Raw genomic sequence first — 25,993 nt, forward strand, 5'->3', positions numbered from 1 at the left:
ACATTAGCATCTATTCTATGAGCCTTATAATGCCTTATATATGGAAAAAGTTTTTAAATAGGCCATTGATTGAAGGTGCGCCTTATAATCCGATGTGCTTTATAGTGCGAAAAATGCGGTAAATGTATTTAAGTGGAACTCTAGACAAAAATGGTCTCTGCAGTAATATGTTCTATGCTAGTAGTCTAAACACGGTATTCTAATTAATATTGCGTTCTTGGAACAAGAAATAAGATGAATCCACTCGTTTCCAGCCACCTCAAGAGGCTGACATTTTACCTAGCACTGCCCCGTTGTCAACAGGAAACATTTTTATTTTCAAAAATGAATTGAGGGCCACTGAGTGTTGGCTGATCCCTGCTCTATATTTGTAAAGCCATACTGTGTAATAAGTTACAACTAGATGTCGCCATAGCATAGAATGCAGCCAAAATGCATGCATTTAGAAGCACACACACTACGGTGGCTCAGAGACCACACTTCGCAAGCCTACAACCAATTTTTATCCTGTGTGAGCAAACGAATAACTCGGCGCGACTTAGCAGCCGCTGTGAAGCCAGGCGAAATTTAGCCGGAGCAGCTAGTAAAAATAATAATAAAAAAAAAAAACTAGCAAAAGGCTTGCGAGGACAAAGCAGAAGGTGAAAAGCGACGGGAGCCTGAATCACTGGATTCAGCGACAAGCTCAGCCGTGGAAAGGTAAAAGTGATGGTCGACCCATTGGGTCTGACACTCGATGCACCACCAAGGCTAAGGCACCACCAAGGCCCTCTTGAGAGCTTCCACTTTTGACCTTGCATTTTGGTGGCCGTGCTAAATACTTTAGCTAATGTTAGCACTATTGCTATCAACAGTTTTAAACAACTATCTCCAGGTGACTACAGACCTGTACAGGACGCCGTGTGTGACTTTGCAGTCCGTTCCCAAAGCAGAATGCGAAAAAATTTATTGATTTATTTTTAAACGTTGGTGAATATGTGAATGTGCCGATTTTAAGTGTGCCGCACCATGTGTCATCTGCACCGCACTGCACGTATCCGTGCCCGCCGGTGCGAAGTACTGTACATTGACTATAAAGTGCAATTGCACCGCCAGGAAAATGCTCAGTTGCTCACCCGCGTTTGGTGTTTAATGTACCATTCGCCAACATGTCTGTGGTGTGGACGCATTTCAATTTATATTGTGCTTTGTTAAAATGCCAGTGCTAAATAGGCCTAAAGATTTTATAATAATTTTAATTAATTATAATAAATAAAATGATAACAAAAAATTTCGGCCAAGCATTTCTCATTTTCGGTTTTGGCCCCATTTTTCCCCCCCAGTGCATTCCTAGTAAAAAGCTTGGCACTGCGAATACATTCCAGAAGCTCTGTACAGTAGAAATAAAGTCTACACACACCTGTTGGTGTAAATGGCAGTTTTTTGTGATGTCAAAAAATGACACCAAGATAAGTCATTTAAAAACATTTTCAGCCTTTAATGTGATCTTTAACCAACTCAATATAATTTTCGTCCGTTCTTTTGTTGATTTGGATGTGAGCATTGTGGTTTTGTGATGCTGAAAGATGAAATTCCTCTTCAAATTTTTACCTTTTGGAATTAGATAAAGTTTAATTGAGGTAAATCAGAGTCACTGTAAATGCTGGCAGGTCAGCGCTGACTACCATCTAATGAGTCTGAATTTGATTGGTATATTTTGAACACAACCACATCCCCAGTTATAAGAGGGTGCGCCCACTTTCATAACTACATTACTTCAGGTTTATTTATTCTTCCCCTCTCACAAATATAAAAGCTGTTATTTGAAAAAGGGTGTATAGACTTTTCTATGCCAATTGTTGGTGTCTAACAACACTGCAGATTTGAGGTATTTGACGCAAGTATAAGACAACGGCATCATTCTTTAAAAATGTGTATTTTTTTCCAGTGGCAGGACATCAAGTGACACGTCAATACTAACAAGCTGATACTACATGACAGACTAAGCAAACAGCACATTCAAAAGAAAGCATACTTACCTTGCATGTTAGGGATCGTGTGCAGGTTTTCCGAGCTGTCACATCCACGACACCACAGTGAATATCTGGATTGAACTCACGCTCTGAAGGGGAGGAGGGGGAGTGAAAACATTAAATGATGTACACAATGGAGGAAAAAAAGTAATGGAGACATTTTCATGTTAAAAGTATTAGGTGGGTAAAAAATACTTGTATAAATTTGCACTCTCATCCCTTCTCCCAGCTGACCTGTCACTTTCTTGTTAAGGTGGCGTCTGCTACTGGCACTGCTGCTGTCCTGCTTCTTGTCCGAAAGGACTGAGAGGTGGCCTTTGCCGTTGGGGATCTGACCCGGGGCCAGCAAGGGAGGCTTTGGTATGGAGGGACTGTTAAGGCCTGGTTTAAGGGCCGATGATGAGGAAGTGGTGATGGTGGTAGTAGTGTTGGAGCTCACAGTGGTGCTAGAGGAGAATGTAGAGGAGGATGATGTGGTGGCGGGAGCAGAGGGGACCTGCACCAGTTTAGCTGACGAGTCCACATTCAGATGCATCTTCTCCACCTTGACAGCCGGGGTGAGGCTGGAAGAGAAGGTTACAGAAATGAAGAGGGCAGCAAGGAGGAAGCTGAGAGTTAGAAACATAGAGCCAGTGAGAAATGCATGATAAGAGACAAACGTGCACATATGGGTGGAGCTGGAAGGACAAAACAAGAATCTCATGATCCGTTATTCATAAACACAAGTGTGTTGTTGTTATATTGGACATATCCACAACAGCACAGTCATTACAAGCTGTAATTAAGGTTGAGACAAGAGCATATCAACAAGTCTAATTTAATGTTTCCTAATGCAACTCAAAACAAATTTATTTATTTATTTATTTATTTATTATTAATTTTATGTCCACGTCATACTGTACACACACACACACACACACACACACACACACACGCACACACACACACGCAAATACCATTTGTAGATTAGGGCTGCCAGTTGAATTTTTTATCATAATCGCATGATTTTCACAGGTAACTCTTGATTAATTGCAAATTCATTTTACATTTGGTCTGTTCTAAATGTATAATAAAATATTATTTTCAAGTTTTTCATATTCTTGACAAATATGGTTACCGAATACAAATGTGGTTATATTTCAACCACTGATACAGTAGTTTAATAGCAATTTGTAAAGTTATTTGAAGTTAAAAATAGATATTGAACAGTTAAAAAGAGTGTAAAACATGAGTCATACATTTGTTTTGGTAATTTTCTACCACTGGGTGGCATTGGTGTTTCATGTTGGACGCTGGTGACAGGAAAATGTGACGTTTTGTTTTGTTTTTTTCCAAATTCAGAGCAATTGGTATTTGGAACATCAAGCAACTCTTTGTTCACTAGTCACCATTCTCCACAAACATAATTTTATCACATTTATTATTGCTAAATTGCGTTATAGTGATTCCTTTGCACAATATTTTATGTAAAATAAAGCATGAACAACAATTTAATTAATTACTTTAATTTAACTTTTAAATCAAATGTATCAACATTTTTATTTTTTAATGCTTTTTTGTATAATGCTATTAGAGCCGTAATTTTAGCTAAATGCTTTTTAATGACCCGTGGAAACCCTGAGTAGGTAGAATTGCAATTCCTATGTGTGCATTGCACATAGGTAATGTGTCCAAGATTGAACTTAAAACTAATGATTTCTTGTAATTAATATATTTTATTTGTGATGTCACGTCACAGGCCATATGCCTCTAATACATCTCCTTTGCATGGGAGGGAGATAAATTCAACTTAAAACCATATTATTATGTTGACATCTTAAAGTCATTTAACCGTATTTAGTATCTGCAATAATTTCTTTTCACTGTGGTCATGCACGGTATACCATAACAAGTACTGATATTTAAAAGATAATGTTGTGCAACCTTCGCACCACACCCCAACCAGATGTGTATCAAACTTACATCTTGTCCGGCTGCAGCATTCTGAAAGGGGGAAAGTGAGGTCTTCGCTGGATGCCCGACATCTTGTCTTTGGCTGGTTTGAGTAGTTTGGGATTGGAGGAAGAGGAGGAGGATGTTGCAGAGGAAGAGAAGTTAGATCCAGCAGTAGCAGTTCGGCTAACAATCCCTCCACTTGACACTCCAGTGAGAGACCCTGAGGCAAGTCCAGGTCCGAGACCACTGCTACTACTCCTGTTCCTTCCCGGCAAAGGAAAGGGCGAGGTGGATGCTGACTTGATGGCAGAATTATGTCTTCTCTCTGGATAAAAAGCACAAAACAATCTGGTAAATCCATTTACATCATATTATCATACGTCTCTGAGTACTCCAGCTTCCTCTCACATTAAAAAAAAAAACATGCACATTGAGTTGATTGAAGACTTAATTGTCAACTGGTGTAAAAGGTTGTTTGTTTCTATGTGCGCTGTGAATGGCTGGTGACCTGTCACAATGTATCCAACTTCTCTCCCAAAGTCAGCTGCGATAGCGGGAATTACACATGCCACTAATGAGCACTATCCATCGCTGCAAAATTAATGAATGGATGTAAAAACACAATGATAATGTGCAAAATATGATTGAAGATCACTAAGAAGGGAATATTTTGTTCAGAAATATTATTTATTTCACAGCCTAGAACTACTCACAAGAAAGACATTCATGAAACATTCTTTCACAACTCCACATCTTTTCAGTATAAATAAATCAAGAAATAATGAGCACTAACTGGTGCAAGGGTGTCAGATTTGTCTTTACACATGACAATGACACAAGATAAAGCTTTGATTGAACACTAGTCTTTCCACAGCCAAGGAGAAAGGCTAGCCGTAATAGTACATAAAAAGCTTGCTCTGACAATACTCAGCAGCATTTGTGCTCCATGCAAGCTCAGCCTTAAAATAGAAACAACCGATAGGTCAAGAGCATCATTTTCATGCCTGAGCTTCTCAGAACAACATGATCAAAGGCAATGTGAAAGACAGCAAAAACAGTGAAGATGTAACTGACTAGTGAAGGGCTGGGGGGGATTTCAAACTATGCTGAAAAGGACAAAAAGAAAAAATGAACAGTATTATACAGTATACCATTATAATAGTATAACATTGCAGTCCAACACTACACTGAGATGTGCACTTGTTTTTATGTTTTGATATTGAACATTAGTTTTTTGTTTTGTTTTTTACACTTGTAGGACAGTTAAGAATGCTTAATGTTAAATAAAAATGACCCTTACTTCTTACGGTATTTTTTTTTTTGCCAATAGTTTAACTCGGGAAAAGATGATTCTTTTCCAGTGGTGTAAATATTTTTTAAATGGCAACAAAAAGTATCACAATCGTGTATTCGACAAAAAATGTTGGTGTTTCAAAATGATCTAAGGGCTAACATGGACCTCGTCACAAGATATATATGTGTATATATATATATATATAATTTTATTAAAAACTTTTTGGGAGGTGGACAGTTTACTTGGTTGGGCCACCCAAGTATCAACATGGTGTGAGAAACAGTGAGATCTAATGTGTTTGAACAAGCATTTATATTGCAGATGCATCAGGTTATATCCACATACAAAACAGGTGGATTTGAAAAATATCTGAATTGAACTGTTCACATTGTATGGAAAAAAGAAAACCAGATACATGTCACATATGGGCAAAAAAATCTGAATTGATCTCCAGTGTGAACAATAACAAAGCCTAAGTGACCAGTGACCACACAATTTAAGACTCGTCGCTATTTGTTTGTTGCCTTACAGCACAAATCAAGATAATATAAAGGCCTGATGTGTTTGGTGTGAAAGAGACTGGGTGATAGCAGTCCCATCAAAAACCTTTGGATGATCTACAGTCCTGCTCACCATTATTGGCACCCATGAAGGTAAAGTACATAATGTGGAATATGTTCTGAAAATATTAAAGTAAATCCTTTTATTTTTTACAGTGAACTAGTGTTTTATCCTAAAGACCAAATGATTAAAAAAAACAAAATGATTTAAAACAATAAACAATGGGCGGAAAAAATAGAAATCTTACAATGTGCTCTGTCACTAGTATTGGCACCCTTTCCTGTAAATCAGTATTGAAACACATTGTGACTCACCTTTGGTAAATCACAAATGAGAATTCCCTGTTCTAAATTGTCTGTGCACAATTAACACAAATTAATCAATGAATGATGACTTTGATGTTTTTAAAAGCCACCGGTTATCCCCTTTTCTTTTGGAATTGATGACAGAAGTATTTGACTGTTGGTTCGAATGGTGGAAAAAACACCACGTTAAACATCCAAAGACCTGAAAGCCAACCTGGAACAGTTTGGGATCATGGTTTCAACAAGCACCATATGCCACACACTGAACCACAAACAGGGCTTCATGGGTAAAGACCCATTCCTGAGACAGACATAAAAAAAGAATGGCTAACCTTTGCTAAGGAGTACCTGGACAATTCTTTTGGGAAACTGTTCTGTGGACAGGTGAAACAAAAATAGAGCTTTTCCGCAATGCACGCCAACAGTTTGTTTACAGACAACGCAATGAAGCTTCCAAGGAAAAGAACACCCTCCCTACAGTTAAGCAAGATGGAGGAACCATAATTCTGTGGGGCTGCTTTGCTACATCTGGTACTGGAGGCCTTGATCGTATCACAGGAATCATGAAACCAGAGAATTATCCAGTCTTTCTAGGGGGACATGTCCTACCAAGTGTAAGACAACTTGGTTTGAGTTGAAGGTCATGGGTCTTCCAGCAAGACAAAGACCCAAAGCAAACATCCAAAAGCACACAGGAATTGTTAAAAAGCAAAAAATACTGTTTTAAAATAACCAGCAATGACCCCTGATCTCAAATTGGTTGAAAATCTTTGATATGAGCTGAAATGTGCCATTGGGAAAAGAAACCTGCAAACATTCAAGAGCTTGAACAATTTGCAAAGGAAGAGTGGGGGGTTAATACCAGTAGAAAAGTCCAATTAGTTTGGAGATGGCTACAAGAAACGTTTGGAAGCTGTCATCACTGCCAAAGGGTGTGCAACTAAATATCAAAGAGGGGTGCCATTATTGCTGCACATGCTGTGTTTTCTATTTTTTCTTTGGAATTACATTATGTAAGTTGAAAAACAATTTCCTTTGTTGAATTACTTTGGACATACAATTAAAAGGTCATGATGATATAAAAATGGTACATTTCCATTGATTGCTGAAGATATTGTCGAGATCATGCAAAAAATGAAGGGGTGCCAATAACAGTGAGCAGGACTGTAAAACACAGCAATCCCTTTTTGTATTCACCATTTTAATACAACTTCCCAGACACACACCACAGAGCGGTGACATGAAAACGGTATGCAATCATGTCCATACTGTTCTCTTTTAAATTAAATAATAAGAAAACCTCACAACAACAACACCAAGAACAACTGTCACATCCGAACAAGCTGCCCACCTACTTTGCAACAGCAGAATAATGGGCTTTCTTCCGCTCCTGCCCCACATCACACCCCCATCCCCAACCCATTCTCTGTCGCCTTGTTCTAGCCCAGTCACAGTCACAGCACACAAACTTCCTAGGAAACCCCACACACACTCTACAAACAAACCACAAAAACTGATAGAAAAGCTTAACACCAGTCATAGCACACACCCCAGGAACAGGAGGAGTCTTCATATCTTTTTTTCACAACGTCAAAGTGTTGGCTCAGTGTTAAGGGGAATGCGTAGTTTTGGAACACAAAAATGCAAAACTCAAGCCAAGTCAGTAGTTAAAAAATAAAATAAAATTAAGGGTGCATTAGCTTGGAATCAGGGTTCAAGAACATGAAAAGTTTTCTTGCAATGCCCTGGACAGTGGAAACATGAGCTTGCTTCTTGCTTGCATAAAGTGCATCCCAACTGACTTCCTGCTCGGCCACAATCAAGAAGCTCAAAAACAAAGTAATGAATGTTATCTTACTTGAAATAAATTAATGTGTTATATAAGTATTTTGCTTGTGAATGTCCCATTACTACAATCCCTTGATTACGAGATTTGATTTAACAACCACTATAACATGTACAATAATAATTTCAGAGTAATTTCAATATGCCAGATAGGTTGGCATTGTGTCATATTCTTAAAAGAGATGAGAATCTAAAGTGAAAATATGTCCAAAAGACAGTGGCTAAGAATGGCTACAAATATGGATATTTAGGGGGTTATATTTAAATCTGTTGCTAATAGTAGTAAAGCTCAGGTCATGTGTAGTAATACCTCCCTCTTGTGGCTGAGCACAAACTGTAGCTGAATTTGCCATTTCCTTTTTTTTTTTTTTAAATGGCTGTCCATTTGCCCAATGCAAAGGCTATTTGTCTATCATTCATCCATTTTCTATATTGCTTATCCTCATTAGCAATTTTCTTTTCTCATAACTGTCAGATTCCAATCGCCATGCTCCATATTGAGCAGAACAATAAAATATGCTATAGATAAATTTTAGTGTACACACAAACTGCAAAACACACATTTATATATTTTAGCTTTTTGTCTACAGACAAACATAGGGGTAAGGCTGCCAAGAGGTCGACAGCAACAATGAATGAGCTGCAAGGTGATGCCTTTCCAAAACTCTGTATCTGTGTATAGACAGGATAACCGTATCTTTTTGGTTTGTGTCATTTGAAGTGTGTGATATGATCCTATGTTTTACTTATAGCGCTATCTAATGACACAGACATAAGTGTGACACAACTGCAAACTGAAATACACAAGAAAATTGTGTGTTTGCTCAGTCTCCTACTGACCAGCAATGGTTTTGATTGGATTGCATTTTTACAAAAGGAGGTGTCTGAATGCGCAACCAAGCGAGGTGACTTTTGCTACTTTGAGCTCCCGACTACAAAAATATGCATAAATACCAACAAATGTGTTTTCATATGGACAAAGATCATTCTACAACCCTGTTGTGCGTGGCCACAGATCATTTTTGAGTTTGCAAAATACAGTGATTACAAGTCCACAGCCCTGTGAAATGCCAGGTTTTTATAATAAAAACAAAGAATGAACTATAAAGAAAAAGGAAAAGTTAAATCAAAACTTTTTTTCCACCATTAAGTAACCAAAACTACGCAATTAAAAAAAACAAATAAAAATCTTAGAGAGGAAGTAAAAAAAAAAAAAAAAAGATGTGCACACCCTCTTATAAAAATAGGGATGTGGCTGTGTTCAGAATTAACCAATCCCATTCAAACCCATTAAATGGATCTTATTACAGTGCATCTTATTAACCACCAAATAAAGCCTGCTGTTCTAGTAGATATTTACAGGCATTTTTATTATCAGGAAGGTAGAGGGAATTACCTATAATTACAAATAAATGTTATTTTATTTTATTTACAACTGAGTTGCCGGATTATAAGTCACATTAATGGTAGAAAACATTGTGGTTTATCTTGGCCCCCACTTTGTCTACATAAAGGCAGAGCAGATCTTTTTTTTTTTTTTCAAGTTTCCCATAAACACAAAATCATTAAAAAAAAATAAAAACAAAGTGTGTCCACACAGATGCTGAAACTGTAGTTTATATCCCAGGTCTTAAGTGGCACTGTAATGCTACCTCAGGAAGTCACCAAAAACTGGGAATAAAAAGTTAATGCAACATAATATAGTCAATATACTCATGGTTCAATAGTCTGTGCTTTTCAAGTGCTCTACTCATCCCAATAGTCTAGTCTACTACATCATCTAGAAACATTGTTGATAAATCTTAAATCAACAAAGTGCTTGAAGCATACACAACTTGAAAATCTGAACTGCATTTTGTGTGTTTAAAAAAAGTAGCACATCACGTGTAGAACAGAACTGTATCAAATATTGACAGGGGATTTGAACACACGCATAAATACACGCACACATCAACTACAGCGTTAAGCAAATAACACAAAGTTAGTGGAGCCCTCTCTCAGGTTTCTGCTTTAAGGAGGTAAAGTGGTTGGGTAGAAGGTGTAAGAGGAAAAAGAAATACTACAGTCTGTGTAAGAAATATCCCCAATGTTGTAGTGGCATGCAAAAGCTTACTATTTATTTATTTTTTGCAGATTTATTGTCTCTCTTATATACCTTTTGAATAAAACATCACTATCAAACATTAAAAACACCCAAGTGTCTACCTGAAGAGTGTCTTAAAATAAAGAGAAAGTGACTTACCATAATGTGCTTGGAATGCTTGGGGCTTCACTACTTGACTACAGTGGCTGCACATCACCAGGTAAAAGTCATCTTGTGCAGGATAATGGCCAAATATAGGCATGTCTATACACAGGGGAAAATTTGATTGTTAGGGTACAAGTCATAAAGAAGCAAGTAACATCTGTGTTCATGTTCATAGAACAAACAAAGACATATCAAAACAAAATACAAGTAGAATGATTTAATAGCAGTGCATGATGTTTTGTTCACAGCTTATGCTATTACCACATATGTGTAAATACAACAGCCATGTTCAGATTTAAAAAATTTTTTTTAAAGCAAATTAACGAGTAAAGTCTTGCAAATAAAAATAGGGATGGCTATCTAGCACTTGGCTGCATTCATCCTGAAGTGCAAGGTGATAAGAAGAGGCCAAGGTAGTGATCCAAAGGTTACCTGCTGTCAAATAACATTTCCATCGAGTAAACTTTTTTTCCTCGTTATGACTGAGGATGTTTTACTGGAATCCAGGTTCCAATTGTGTCTCTTGACAAACTTGCACCTTGTTTTTAAGTTTCAGTTAATTTTACCATGTCTTCAATTCAAACAGATATTTGCAGTGAATTTTGGGCAAAACGTGGAAACTTTATTATGCACTGTATAACAAAACATTGATACAAGTGTTCATCTAGTGCTGTTATTTTTTTATATATTTTTTTGCATTTGAGCTCATAAAAAAAAAAATTTGAAAACTTGTGGTTATTTTATTGCATTCACAGATTGGATGTTATATTTACATTAGTGTTTTCTAAGACAAGCAAAAGGAGGTTTCCTACCAGTGAAACGGTGCTCCACTAACCAAATAGCTTATTCAAACCTCATAAGCACAGGGAACTAAAAACCTCCTAATTTGAGAAGGTTAATTAAGAGATTGCTTGGGGTGTTATGGGGAGAAAAGCAAAGGACCGAACACAAGAGAGGAGCCTTTCTCCAACATGTACCACTCAAAGACTGTCAAGTGTCCTCAAACCTCATTGACAGGGTCTGGAAGGGATGAGGACCATTACCCAATGACCATATAACAAGATCTACCTGGTGGGCTGCCTCTCAAGGTAGTGAGTGGCATTCATTTGCGGCTGAATTGACAGACCTGAGCCTACTTGGTGTATGTGAATTGCATAAAAACACTTACTGGTAGCTCAATGTCTCCTTCACCAAGAGACTTTTGTAGTGGCTTAAGTGGTCATGGAAAAAAAAGCCAATGACTTTACAACTCTGACTAAGGCGTATAAAGGACATACTGTATCTAGATGCTAAATAGAAAATCATTGCAGCTGATGTGTACTACCAAGAGTCGGGCTTCTCTGACTAGGAGATAAACGCCATGTGCGGGGGCATGTTCACTGGTTTGTTAGTAAGTCACAGACCTGCAAGTCCACCTGGCCACAAGCCCCACAACAGCTTATTAACCAATTAAACTTCTTTCTTCTTGGGAGGGTTAGGATTTAGAAAGCTATTTGGTAAATAAAGGTAGGCCAATTGTGATTTTGTTATCATAACAAATTCATTTTAGACCCAATATTTAGTAACGATATTTGGAATATGACAAATGGTCTTTCACTTGTAGAGCGCTTTTCCACCAATTAAAGCACTCAATAAAATACAATGACAAATTTGAGGATTGGGAAAGTATTAATACCAGGTATCAATATTGGGCCAATACCAGGCCTTATTTCAAGGTAATGGCACTCGCGATGGTGACCGATACAAGTATCGGACGCCCTTTTGTGGCCATTTTACGATCAGGAACTAATGAAATCAGAAGAATAAGAAATTGCCATTAATTTCATGCAATTTTATGGGAAAATGCTATATTGGGATATACAGATCTTTCTTTAAAATTATCCGTCATTGTTTTGTGGGAAAATTTTATGTATCAAAGGTACCTGGTATCAGTAATGGTGAATACACGTACTGGTATCGCTCGGGAAAAAAAGCGCTATTGAACATCACTAATAAATTTAATTATTCAATTAAAAATATAATTATTCGTGCTCCATTACGACATCCCAATGAAATGATTCACATATCCATTCAATACATTTTCCTTAGTAGATCAATCGAAGCGCAAGTAGAACTCTTTTCCAAAATAGCCAAAGTTGCTCACTTAGAGTGCCATATTATGCTATGCTATATGTTCAAGTGTATAGCGCAAGTAAAAAGACATCCAATCCAGATCTGCTTGCAAGTCTAATTCAACACACTTACATACTGGCTGTTGCTAATGGTCTACGGAATCTGTGAAAATCTCCTTAAATCACACCGAGTGAAAAAGGATGCTGAGAAAAAAAAAGTCATCAAGAAAAGCAGAGAGACAGAGAACAGGAGCAAAGCCAAGAAACTAGCATGGTAGATGGAGACAGAAAAAGAGCAAAAGCAGGGCTCAGCAAGACAAAGAGAGTGAGCAGAAGACCTGTGCTCAAGAGAGCTTGAGAGCAGCAAAACAGGGAGAGATTGAGAGTCCAGTTAATTTTCAGCATCCTCATCCATGGCAGTGATGAATGATCTAGGTGGCTGCCTCCGAGCAGAAAATACTGGATGAATCTAAACCTGCAACTGACACTGATCTGTGACACTAACACTATATATGTAATAAACAAAGGCATCATTTACTGTGTATTTAAAAAAAAAAAAAATACAACATCTGTGTGTGAATAATCTCTCCTATAGCGTGGCGGTGGTTACACCACAGTGGGAATCTGGCATGAGTCACGGCAGAGAGTGGGAGAGCCACTTGTAAAACACACGCACACACACGAATATAATTCTATCTAGACACACAGCAAGAATTGATCAGACCAATGACAGTCTCTAAAGGATACTGCCACATGATACAGATGTGTTTTCACAATTGCATGGCAAGAGATGCACTGTGGTCATGGATTTAGAACGGCCTCTCTCACATGCGCTTTATTACAGGCAGATGCAATAACATCCTTCCTTGATTTCTTCAGTATTAAGCGCGCTCTACTCAGTTATGTGTCCAATGTAAAGTACAATACAGTATTAAACACAGTAACACAGTATACATAAGCACTTGTTTGTCAGCTGCATGGATATGCGCTACTTGAATTGTGCAATGGTCTTATGCTCTGCACACAGGCCACATTGTTGACCTACGAAAGGACAACACCAGATAAGTGCCATGACAAAGAGCCGGTAACTAGCCCGTTAGTTCACAGCAGGACAAAACAAACTTATACTTGACACATGCTGATGACATCATCAATATTCGCCAAAATGAGATGACCTGAGTGACTGTACCATTCTGCGCTCGGTCATCCCTCAGAATCAAAGTAGAAAATTTTAAACCGTGATCGCTTAATCAGCTGTAGTTGTGACAAACGAGAAAGATTGGAAAAACAAGAAAGACTTAATTTTGATAAGCAAAGAAGAATCTAAATAATGCTGTAACTAGTTCAAGTAATACATGTGCTTCATATGTGTCCTTGAAAAGTCCTAATGTAAAAAAAAGTATTAAGGGCAAAATAAAAATTTTAATAAGTTTGAGAATCTGAAAGGCATAAAAATAAACTACAAATGATAAAACTTAATCATGTCAATTGAACTCATTATTAATGCTCATTAATGTTCTGCACTAACAGTTCTTCTTTAAATATGACTTAACTGTGAACTCCTTTAAATATGACTTTTAACTGTGAAATGAATAATGATCAAATGACACAATGAGCTATCACACTTGTCAGCATAGCCTACTTCTTCCATTCAGTGAAAATGTTCAAGGTTTATACAGCAGGTGTTTGATAAGCAAGAGCGTGGTTGAGAATGAGGACGGGGGAATAGGGTTAGGTCACCCGTCACTTTCCAAATTTGCCCCCACTGATTTTGAGCCATGAAAGCAATTTCATTCCTTTTGAACATGAACACATTTTTGCAAGCTGCCCTTGAACGTATCATGAAGAGTTGCCACACAGATGACCAATCACACACACTTCAGATGAAATAGAAAGATCTAAAAAACAAACCACCCAAAAAAAACATGCAACAAACAAGCCTGCAAGAGGCAAAAAAATAAATAAAAAATTGGACACTTAGTCCAGATTTTTCCAGACAAGCAATGAAAATTCAGCAAACGTAAACGTGAAGTGATGTGGAGTAAGTCTGTAATTGACAATTCCGACTCCGAGCATACATCATAAGTGAAAATGGCAGACTTATTTCGTAAAATGAAGCTGTCCGCTCATGGAAAAGCATTGGACTTCGGATTGTTTGTAATTTGATTAGTGAGGATTATTTGGATTTTAAAATGTGATGAGATGTCATTTGGCCACTATAACAATCTGCCTGGTTTGTAAACTAGTCACAAGCAAAAACAATACAATACGTTGTTTGTTTTCACAGTGTTAAGGAAACATTTGCATTGCGTTATTGCAGAAATATCAGAAATGTTTGAATGTTCAGAATTATCAATTACTGTCCTTATTATGACCTAAATCTCTTTTAGATCAAAAATTTTGCAAATTTTAAAACACTATGTGTGTCATAACAGGGTTCTACATTTACTTACAGTGGCCCGTGGCCACTACCTGACTGTGTCGGGCCACCTGTTCACTGACGCTGGCCTGAACAGGCCAGTACAAATTTCTATAAATATAAATAAAAATGATGAAAACACGTTCTTTAAAAAAATATATTTAATAGTTTACATTTTATCGACTTAAAATGATCAATCCACATTGATTTTTGTACTGTGCTGGGCACACTTTTTTTTTCCTTTTTAGTTTAAATCCTTCAAAAGGGAAAGGAATGGCTTGAACAAGATTAAAGACCTTTAAAAGCCAGCTGTTAAATAGTCAGATTTTACACGGCAAAAAAGTAACTACACAATAGTAATCTTTTAGGATAAAGGCTTAAATAATACAGTATAAAGACACTAGATATGAAAAAATTATTGAAATGTATCATATTATATCATGAACATAAAGTGCTGTTTTGACAGGGCCACCACAACCAACATGGGTCATTGTGGCCTCCACCCGAAAACGCTTAATGCAAGACCCTGCATAAAGTTAAAAACATTTTTTTAATAAAGTCATCCGTGGGGCTGCTGTGGCTCCACCCCCACCCTTGCTTGTGTGAAAATAGTGAAACACAGCCCGGATGCTAAGACTGTGGTAATGCAGTTTTGTTACTTACATTACAGGTATGCCATCTTTTTCACAAAAAAAAAAATATGAATAATAGAAACGAATACAATCCTTATGTTCTGCGGTAAATTTGGACTTACTGCTTTGCACATATTCAACAATTCAACTTTTCATACTATAATATTTTAATCACTTCATATCTAGAAATCATCAAGTTGCATTGGATTGCAACATATTAAATCCATGATTTGAAATGTGTCGTAAGTAAACGGCCTGATTTAATGTTTATATTTTCGTGTTTTCGCTGTACTTTAATGTTAACTGTTATTGATGTTCAGAAATAGTGAGCTGGAGTGACTTTTCATTTGTATTTTTATACCCGTCCCCCATGTTCAAGAAAACAATATATTTGGGAATAAATTTTAGTGGTCTTCAGATTATTTTCAGATTATGATTTGGGGCCTGGACATTTATATTTGGGCATGACTATGATTGTGTTTGATTCGAAACATGCAAGGAAAATGAAAAAAATGTTGATCAGTCTTTCTAAGTCTAGCTGATGTCCATCAATGACTTGTTTTGTTTAAAATATAAAGACAATATGTCTGAGAGACAGCATTCACATTTGAAAGGCTGAGTTTAATTTTTAAAATAAATCAAAATATTTTCCCCTCTTCTTTTCAATGGGCTTGCTGGCAAGAAAGATGCTGCATTGTCTTTTTGTGTTCAGTGCTTCCGTTGGGTATGTTACTATAGGGCTACTTTTGCATTACTGTCATGTTTTATCTCAACCAGTCTGACTTAATTTAGTTCTTTAGCCACTAAATGTGAGAGGATGACTACTTGCTCATCAAAGTTGGCTTACTCGTGAGAAATTTGTCATCACCCCCATTTCTGAAATGATAGCTACACTTCTACTAAGAATGATTTGACGTAGTAATACAATGTCAAAGAAAGCGTGTGTGATCATCGGTCTAAACATCAAATAACATTATCATCCAAGTTGATCATATATTGCATTTTTTTCTGAATATTTATAATAAAATATAACTGTTGAAAAGATGTGCTGAGATTGGAGCAAATATGTGACAGTAAATTGGTAAGAGATATAGATTATTATACATTTAGGAGAAAAAAGCAAATTTGTGTATTTCCACAGAATAAACTGTATTACAGAACTAATCAATAACTTTGAAGAAAGATGAAAAACTAGTGTCGCAAATACCACAGTCTGTTACACATGTTTAGATGTACGAGACAATTTGAGAGTGTTATTATTTATACATTTTAAGGCAATACTCTATGACAGCCAAGTTATTTGAGAAGTTATTTTAGGGACAAATGTCAACTACCACATAAATAACAGACATGTTTCACAAATGAAAGTGTTGTCCAGTCATTTGATCTGCTGTAGAGGGCATTTTGAACGATGAGTTTAAATAGGCTTGAGCGTGTTATGTGCAAATCTGACCAAATTACTGTACTGTACACATTTGGCCCTGACCAGAAAGAAAAAAACACTCACCTTCTCTGCACAAACGCATGGCTTCGCGATTTTTCCCCAAGTCTTTGAAACTTTCCTCCAATTCAGCACCTGAGAATGGGGCGACGCGACAGAGGCAAATAAATAGTTGCACGCTGCTACCACTATGGTTTCTTCGTATTCCGCCGACAACTGCATGCGAACGGCTACAAATAAGCACACCAGCGCCGGCGACGGTGGCGCTCCACCTCGCTTCTGCGCACACATTCGGGACCGGAGCGGACTCACCGTCGTTTCCGTGGAGTTTGGCGGCGTCAACCCAGTTGCTCCAAGGCTGTCCCACCATTATTTCAGGACTCGGTAAGGATCTCCGCTCCGCAACAGTCGCCATTGCTGTGGAGCCTTCTCCCCGCTGGATCGGCTGCTGCTGCTTCAGCTGCTGCCTGGCTGCTCGGCGCTGCTCCCCCCTGACGTCATCCTCGGCCCTTTCCGACATTCTTTCCGCTACAATGTAACGACACGAGAGTCAGCTCCGCGCAGGAAAGGACTTTCCTCATGATTTGTACCGAATCGTCTCACCTCGTAACCCAAAATAAACAAATCAAAAACAAGCGCGTGGCCGCTCGGCGGTCAGGAGAAAGAAAAGCTGACGGCCCCAACTCTGCTCCCGGCTGTTAAGCATTTGCATGTTTGTTGTTGTTGTTGTTTTACTATCCTTTCTTACATTAAAACTATTTTGATGAGGCACCATTACATCGCAGCAAATGTAAAAAATTACAAGATATGCGCTGCGCACTTGGGCAAGATATCAAACTCAAGGCACTGGCGCTCGATTCGGCCCGCCACATCATTTTATGTGGCCCACGTAAGCAAATCACGTTGTGCATTTCTACATCACGCATATGTCGGTGTTTCTTCGTAAAACATCAAAATTGCAAATTGTGTTCACTTTTAATAACGTTAATATATGTATTTACAATCTCCCTTTTAAAATTGAACATTAGTTTTACTGGCTTGTGATTCCAGAACTATCCATCAATTTGTTGTAGTAAACATGCAGTAATAAAGAGTCGATCATACATATGAAAGGCCCTCCGAGAGAAAACATAATTATGATGTGGCCGCCGGTGACAAAAAGGAGTTTTACAACCTTACTATAAAGAAAACTAATTTGCTCAAAACAACTTTAATTGTGTTGCTATTAATAATGATATTCATTTGTTGAAACAGTGATTGTGTCAATGAAATCTTTCAATACTTTTCAACAAGGATTTAACAAGGTATGAAAACATTAATATGCAGAACTTTATTTCTGTAAGTATCTCCAAGTGTTTACATTTTCATATGATGACTTCTATGACAATCCCAGGAAATGACAATATCCCATCACTGATGAGCTATTTTTAGACCAGGCCCAAGGGCTACTCATGCGCTTGCGGGCACCATGTTGGTGACCCCTGGCATAGTCTAATGTGACGCTTCATGATACCGACGCCACATCATTGCTTTACTGTGCATGACCTCACCTTTGACCTTGTAGCAACAAAAAAAGTAACAGTTTGAATGCATTAATTTGCATGATTGGAGTGTCTTCCCACAGTAGATGCCTGTTCTGTTATTTGATTTATTCAAATCCTGAGCTGTTGTGCATGGTTAAAAACAGTAGAGTACATATTAACATACTGTTATGGACCATAGCATTAATTTAATATCTATGAACATATATATTTATTATAGTGTATGCACATCTCCAGGCATCACTACAATATACTGTATCTATACCATTACATATAGAGCGCTGGGAAATATATACAGTAGAAGACCAATGCAAAATGTTCAGTTCATGCAAACAAATTTTCACATACATAATTAATTTAGATGAGGCCAACCCTTCAATACGGGTTAATTTCAGCAAGACAAGACGGGTGTGTGAAGCGCCCCAAAATTCTTGATGATTGGGCTATTTTGTCACAGACATGTTATTATTTTAAACTATGTACAGTACATAGTGTGTCACTTGTAATTGTGTGTATTAAACTGGGTGCCTTATTATGTTCCAGTTAAATTGTATTTCTTGTTTGTTATGTTAACATGAATTATGTCATACCTCACAGTCATATCACAGTTGTGGATATATGGATGTAACTTTGGCTATTATTGTCTTGAGATTGTGGGCATTTGCTTGCCAGTTACATTGAATTCAAGACAAATCATCTGCAACAAAAATATACAGATATTTTATGATTGGAAAATGACTTTCACACAATAAAAAGCCGATAACATGTAAAACATGTGATGTAATATTCATTCTACTGAGGGAAAACACCCACTCCGGTCAAAGTATACTTATCAAACATGTTTATCATTTATATTGTAATGGATGCTCTTTATCTACTGGAGTGAGTCTAGCAGGGAAATAAATAATTTTTATTTACAGATCAGCTCATTTAACCTCTTAACGGGGTGGTGGTGACTCATTCATACTGATGTAGTCATATTCCTTCGCAGATTAGAAACCATTCAAATTAGGTAGAGGAAGTTTGTTGTGCTATAGACAGATAGATACCATTTTGTAGGCATGTCGCTGTTCAACCAGACTGAAGGTTTACTTTCACTTTCCAAATGAAATGTTCGAAGTGTGCCAGATCTTTTCACATTCCCTTACAAAAATGGGCAAGCATGCAGAGAAATCTTCAAAAATGTAGACAGTCAAGTGGCATCAAGTGCCAGTCACTTATTTAAAGTTTTCTGACATTGAGAAGGTTGTGGCTGTACGTTAAGAATGAATATATTGTTTCACATATTTAAACAATATTACTAGAGCATTACAGCTTTGACAAATAAAAGGAGTTACAAATAAAATGTAAGAAAATACTATTGTGGGGAAATGTAGCAAAACGTCAAGTTCAGAGGCACACTCGATGGGTCACATAAGTCAAACATGGACAAAGAAAGAAGTGTTACAGTATGTATTAAAGTATGTACATCGTCAGATGCACAGAGGTTAAATCTTAAAAAGTGCATGAACTGTGATAATGTCAATTACCTACCCACTTTTCTCTGCCGGAGAAGTCTATTTGAAGGAGGTATTTATTTTTCCCTTCTAAATGATGCAACCAAACTAACAAACATGGCATCTCTTAGCAAGATGGCCACTAATTGAGGAAATACAATAAATACACAATTCTGTAAAAAGTTTATGTATTATAACCTGTTGCTCAGAGTTATTTGAAATCTATGTATGGCCTTTCCCTGAGAATGCTCTAGTGAAGACAAGTTCAAGTTTTCTTACACATGCAATGATTGAGCTCTTTGTAATTTTTTTCTTTCAAATGTCAGTGACAAAGGCTCAGAAATAAACAACCAATAAACCAATCTCTTATTCCTTTTAGATGTATTGCAGGATATCTGCAATGGGGTAGTGTCATATATAAATCCATATAAATGAAAGTACCCAAAAATGTGGGCTCTTTCTCCCTTGATGATATGATAAAATATTAGTAGCATACTTGTGGTGGGGATTCTAGGAATGGGATGTTTTGTGAGCTCTTGCAATTCATAACAATTTGTAGGTACTAATTCTAAAAGTGCTACCTACATGTTACAGGATAAAGATCCTTGCATTCTTGTGTTGCAGTGACAGATGCATTGCGCAACATAATCGGTACGTCTTGTCTATGCATTCCACAACATAATTTTGTCTTTGCATTTACAATTGAAATGACAATGAAAGTACGTCAGATCCTCAAAGTTTAGCAGGTGAATAAAAATATTATATGGTCCTAAAGTCAAACAAAACAGGTCCAAACAGGACAAGAGGAGAAAAAAGACTGTTTTCTACACTCCCAGTTAGGGGTGTGAATTACCTGGCGATTCGATTCGTATCACGATTTATAGGTCATGATTCGATTCGATTCGATTCGATACTGATTACTGATTCCCGATACCAATCTATAAATTGATTATTGCGATTTTTTTAACTCAAATTTAGAAAATACTAATCAGTAAACTTGTACATTGACACTGTAAGATTTGTATGAAAATGTATTTATTTATCTGAAAATTCATACTGCAGTCTGTTTCATGTTTGAACAGCACCGAAATAAAATATTAAGGATTAATGGTCCATTAATATAATGTTCTTCTATGCTTAATGTGTAAATCCTAACCCTAAGTAAGACGTTTTGTTGAATATTCCCATAAAAAATGTATGTTTAAAAATCGATTCGGCCGCATATTGAATCGATTCAAGAATTGCGAGCTGTAATATCGCGATATATTGCCAAATCGATTTTTTCTAACACCCCTACTCCCAGTACATATTCTTTTCTTTTCGTTTTTTTTTTTTTTTTTACAGGGTTTCTCGACTTTCTTTTATATACATTTCCACATGAGTAACCGTGATGATGAATTAAAGGAGAGCGCTTCTAATTAAAAGCTCTAATGAAAATGATTGCTACACATTTTCACAATTAATCCGTTACTTATATAGCTTCATTTAAAACCTATAGTGGTATAAGAAGTCTACACACCCCTATTCAAATGTGAGGTTTTTGGGATATATATTAATAATAATAACAATAATAATAATCAGATGCATCATTTCAAAACTTTTTCCACCATGAATGTGGACTAACTGTACAATCCAATTGGGGGGGAAATTACAAAGAAGAAGTAAAAAATCAACAACTGTGATAATGTGACTGTACAAGTGTGCACACTGCACACCCATTTATAACTGCCTGTGGCTATATTAAAAATTAAAATACATTCCAATTTATCCATTTATAGTGCCTCTGATTAAATCCAATTGAATTCCAGATGTTCTAGTTGGCTTTTGCTGACAAAATTGTAGTCAGATCTTAAAGCACAAACACTTAGACTTTGTCTATGTGTTGTTAAATGTGAATAAAAGTATTTTCACAGTAAACTCCGTAGTAAGCTAATAAATTTATAACTCCTGCATGCATGAGTTACAGTGATCTTCTTGCGATGACGGTGGCGGATATCTAAAATTAGGTTGCCAACAGCAGTTTGTAAAATTTTGAGTAAAGCTGTAAAAAGGGGAATAAGAACCTTCAAAACACAAACCCAGATCAAAATTCTACCTGTAACCAACAATGAACATCTTCACTGTGAATTAGTAGAATTGGTCTAATTAGTAGGGGTGTGAATTGCGTAGTACCTGGCGATTCGATCCATATCACGGTTCATAGGTCACGATTCGATACCGATTAATCCCGATACAAATCCAGTGTTTCCCACACCATGTTAACACTTGGGCGGGCCACCCAAGTAAACTGGTGACCACCCAAGTAGATTTCAAGAAAATGTAATAATAATTATTATTATTATTATTATTATTATTATTATTATTATTATTATTATTATTATTATTATTATTAATATTAATATATATATATAAAGTGGGACTTTTAAGAGTCGGAATGGTTAACTCATGGCTTACTCTTTAGTTGCTCATCCATCAATGTTATATTTTATTCTTTACTCTGTAGTATTCAGATGTTTTTACTTTTCAAAAACAAAATTATGTAACTTTTAAGAGTCGAGTTTGTACATTATATTGACTTTCACTAAAAAGGGTAACTACAATAGTACAAATACCCACATTGTATTTTCAACCAATACTGTCGTTTGGCAGTTTTTTTGGGGGGCCCTTTGTGCTGCACATTTTAATTGAGCATTTACGCGCATAATCATAATGAAGTCTAATTTGAACATTTAAATGACAAGTGTTACTGTGCAACTTACAACAGCTTTTTGTAAACAACTACAATAATGGTTGATGTATAATGATTTGATATTCTATCGGGTACAAAACTGCAACACTGCATTTATGAACCAGCAGTTCCTAGGATATTACCAACTGCAATTAATGTGAATGGCACAGAGGTCATAAACAAGTGAGATATTACCTTGGCAAATAAGAAAAAAATAAACTTATTTGTAAGTCAGTCAGCTGATCCACATCAGTTTGGGTTCTCACTGGCTATGGCACACACTGAAGAAGAAATCTGGAAACACACATGCACATTGAGGGGAGTCTAGTTAATAGCATATTCTCTGCTTAATGTTGATAGAATTATACCTTGAATAACCAATTAAAAATGTGTATTTAACAAATATGTTCATATTAAGTTATTGACCAGAAAGCAGTATTGGTAATCTTCTCTATAAAATCCTTCCAAAACTTTAGTCTGCTCTTTCTACAGATAAACCATATGCAAACTGGTGTATGTATTCATCTTTTCTCAACAACTTCAATAGTTGGTCGTCAAATTATGCTATTTAAGCCACCAATAGTGTTTAGGTGGGTTGTGCTTTTTAACAAAACAAGCAAATGTCGAACAATTATTAGGGGGTCAGGAATGCAACGCACAATCATTTCAAAAATATTTATAATTACCATAAATATCATAGGATTATTCTGAAAAATAATGCTCAATAGATAGATAGATAGAATATGCATAAAACTTTGCATTTTAACAACGTCGTGGTCCATTACTGCATTCTGTCATCGCTCTCGACAATGAAAACAGGACAAGCCTACTTGAACTACATTGCGATTTAGACTCTAAACAGCTATGTAACCAAAATGCAAATCACTTACCAAAAAAGAAAAAAAAGTAAAAGAAAAGAAAAGAAACAAGAAAAAACAAATAATCGCCTAACATTAAAGTTACTAAAACTGGCAGCCCCAAACTAGACCAAGTTTAGTGTAGTCTTGCTCCCACCTCTAAAACAACAACGATCATTGGTCATTTCAAAAAGAGAGTGCGATTTGACGTGTGAAAAGGTACGTTCACTTCTGCTACTTGTTCAAGTGGAAAACGTAAAGTATAAATCTGACAGAAGCCGTGTAGTGACAGCAAGCTTCATCCATTCAGGCTCTATGTGGCTGCTCCAAATGTTACCAGAGAGCATTTGGTAGCTACGTCGCCCTGCTAGCTAAAGCCTGAAGCCAGCCATGACTAGCATTAGCGAGGAAGCTGCCAGCAGCCTGACAGCACAGCACAAGTCATTACCAGTCGTCACGGAGCCGCGGCAAGTTTCCCCTTACCAATCCTATGGTTGCCGAACGTGTAAACATACGCCAGGCCGATTGAAATCCACTGGATGCAAGGGGCGAAGGGGGCAGGACACGGCGAGAAAGAGCGAGTGCGGTGCTCAGCCTCTGTGGAGGTCTTCACCAGGTGCTTCCATGTCTGTTTACCAGACTGCATTCTGGGAAAGTGACGTCACTGAGCCTCCGACGAGCGCGACCCTGTAAATAGCTCACGCAGAATATGGCTTTCGTTTCATTGTTTCAAGCGTGTTTTGGAGAAAGACAGTATATTTTTAGGACGCGAACGGGTCATTAGAGCTCTACGCAAACATAAAAAATAAAACCAAAGAGGGCAGTCAATAATTTAAGGATGTGGGAAGTAACGTAGTTGAACTACTCGTACAGTAGATTCACGTATCTGTTCACTATTTTATTTTTCTGACTTTTTTAAAAAACTTTTACTCAAAAATTAATAAAAAAATTAGAAATAGTTAAATGTAAATATGTAATAAAAGCCACCGCAATATTCTGCAGTTTGAACATGACGACTGTTCTAAAATATATAGGAGAAGTGTTCTTAAATAATGGTTCAAATTGTATTGTAAAGGTTATATATGTTACCTAAATATTGTAAGTATTTGCGACTGGCTGGTAACCAGTCTAGGATCAGGTAAAAAATAAAGGCCCTGCATCCACCCAGTAGGTCTACTGCATCATATCCTCACTGTGTACTGGAGTTTATTCTACATAAAAGTTAAATACAACTGAACTGTACTTTGGCAGGACGGTGCTCAACTGATTGACATATTACAGTTCAGAGATTGTGTCTTGCTCTGTGGAGTTTGCATGTTATCCCATGCCTAAAAACGTGCATGGTAGGTTAATTGAAGACTTAAATTGTCCGTAGATTTAAAGGTGAGTTTTTAGTTACACCACGCCTCTTGCTCAAATTCAGCAGGCACATATTTGTGCATAGGTTGAACATTTAATTCAGTCATTATTTTGTGTACCGCAAGAGGGAGCCTGCGTACCACTAGTTGTGCAATAGTGAGAATCATTGACTGTAACTCCTTATTAAGCTTATTTTCAACTTCTTTATTTTTACTATTCTCTTCAGTACATTTCAGTCTGTATTTTTTTACTCTTACTTAAAAACAGGTGTTGAATAAATGTGTCTACTTTTACCAGTCTTTTTATGTCAGTTTTTTTGTTTTGTTTTGTTTTTTACACAAGTGTCTGTATAATCTAAGCAACTGCATCTTGTGTACTGTACATGGAAACATTTACATACAGTATTCATGTCTGGCACGTCTTGTCAATTGTTTATCTTAACATGTATGGATAAATATCAATCAATCAAACAATCAATCAATCAAAGTGTATCCATAGTATAACTGATAGGAAAAAAATATTTTTACGTTGATGTACTTCAGTGCATTTCAGAGTCTGTACTTTTTTACTCAAGTAGGCTACTAAAGTTGAATCAGTACATCTACTTTTACAAGAATATTTTCTGCGTTGTATTAATTTTAAATTTATAGACAAATATTAGCACTTTAAAAAGATGTTTTAAAGGTAGCTTGTATTTTAGAGACTTATATGCATTTCCAGTTTGACATTTTAACTTGTCAATGGTAAACAAATACAAGACCATAATATTAGGACACTGACATAACCTAAACAAAAAATATCCCCTTCATTACTGCATGTAGGCCTACTACATTTAATATTCAGTATAAAGTCAATACAATTTAAATCAATCGTTAAAACTATTTTTGTTTTAGTCAATAAACAATACATTATATATAACGCATAGAGCCCTCAATTGTCAGGCTCCTCCAACCATGGTGGATTCGGTGTCGTATTATTTTGATAAGTCACTGATGTCTGCTGACAAAGTTTTGTTTAAAATCATGTGTCTCTTCATGTGAAATTAAAAAGTAAATGTAATCACTAGTCCATTGCCTCCAATTTGGAATGCACTCTTCCTTTTGAGCTAAGAGCTCCCTCGTCAGTGGACTTTTTTTTTCAATAGGTTAAAAAAAACATACATTCCAGTAAGACTAAATTGTTTTTATTTTGTTTTTCATTTGATTGTGA

The 25,993-nt window shown here is 36.7% G+C and overlaps 1 protein-coding gene across 2 annotated transcripts in view; it reads right to left on the minus strand.

The window, feature by feature from the left end:
- The window catches only part of atxn7 (ataxin 7), a 29,770-nt gene extending 5,715 nt beyond the window's left edge, over positions 1-24,055 (minus strand). Inside the window, exons 1-8 of one of the 2 annotated variants that reach the window (XM_077574307.1) lie at positions 23,909-24,055; positions 22,764-22,862; positions 17,116-17,331; positions 16,870-16,938; positions 10,195-10,299; positions 3,975-4,272; positions 2,247-2,575; positions 2,019-2,101 (exon numbers count right to left, since the gene is read on the minus strand). In XM_077574307.1, coding sequence (XP_077430433.1) covers positions 2,019-2,101; positions 2,247-2,575; positions 3,975-4,272; positions 10,195-10,299; positions 16,870-16,938; positions 17,116-17,323 — 1,092 coding nt within the window. In that variant the 5' untranslated portion in view covers positions 17,324-17,331; positions 22,764-22,862; positions 23,909-24,055. The remainder of the gene's footprint in view (positions 1-2,018; positions 2,102-2,246; positions 2,576-3,974; positions 4,273-10,194; positions 10,300-16,869; positions 16,939-17,115; positions 17,332-22,763; positions 22,863-23,908) is intronic. The other variant, XM_077574308.1, reaches the window with a different exon arrangement.
- Positions 24,056-25,993: the final 1,938 nt, after the last annotated feature.

Source organism: Vanacampus margaritifer, chromosome 8 (assembly GCF_051991255.1).
Source record: "Vanacampus margaritifer isolate UIUO_Vmar chromosome 8, RoL_Vmar_1.0, whole genome shotgun sequence".
Classification (NCBI taxonomy): Eukaryota; Metazoa; Chordata; class Actinopteri; order Syngnathiformes; family Syngnathidae; genus Vanacampus; species Vanacampus margaritifer.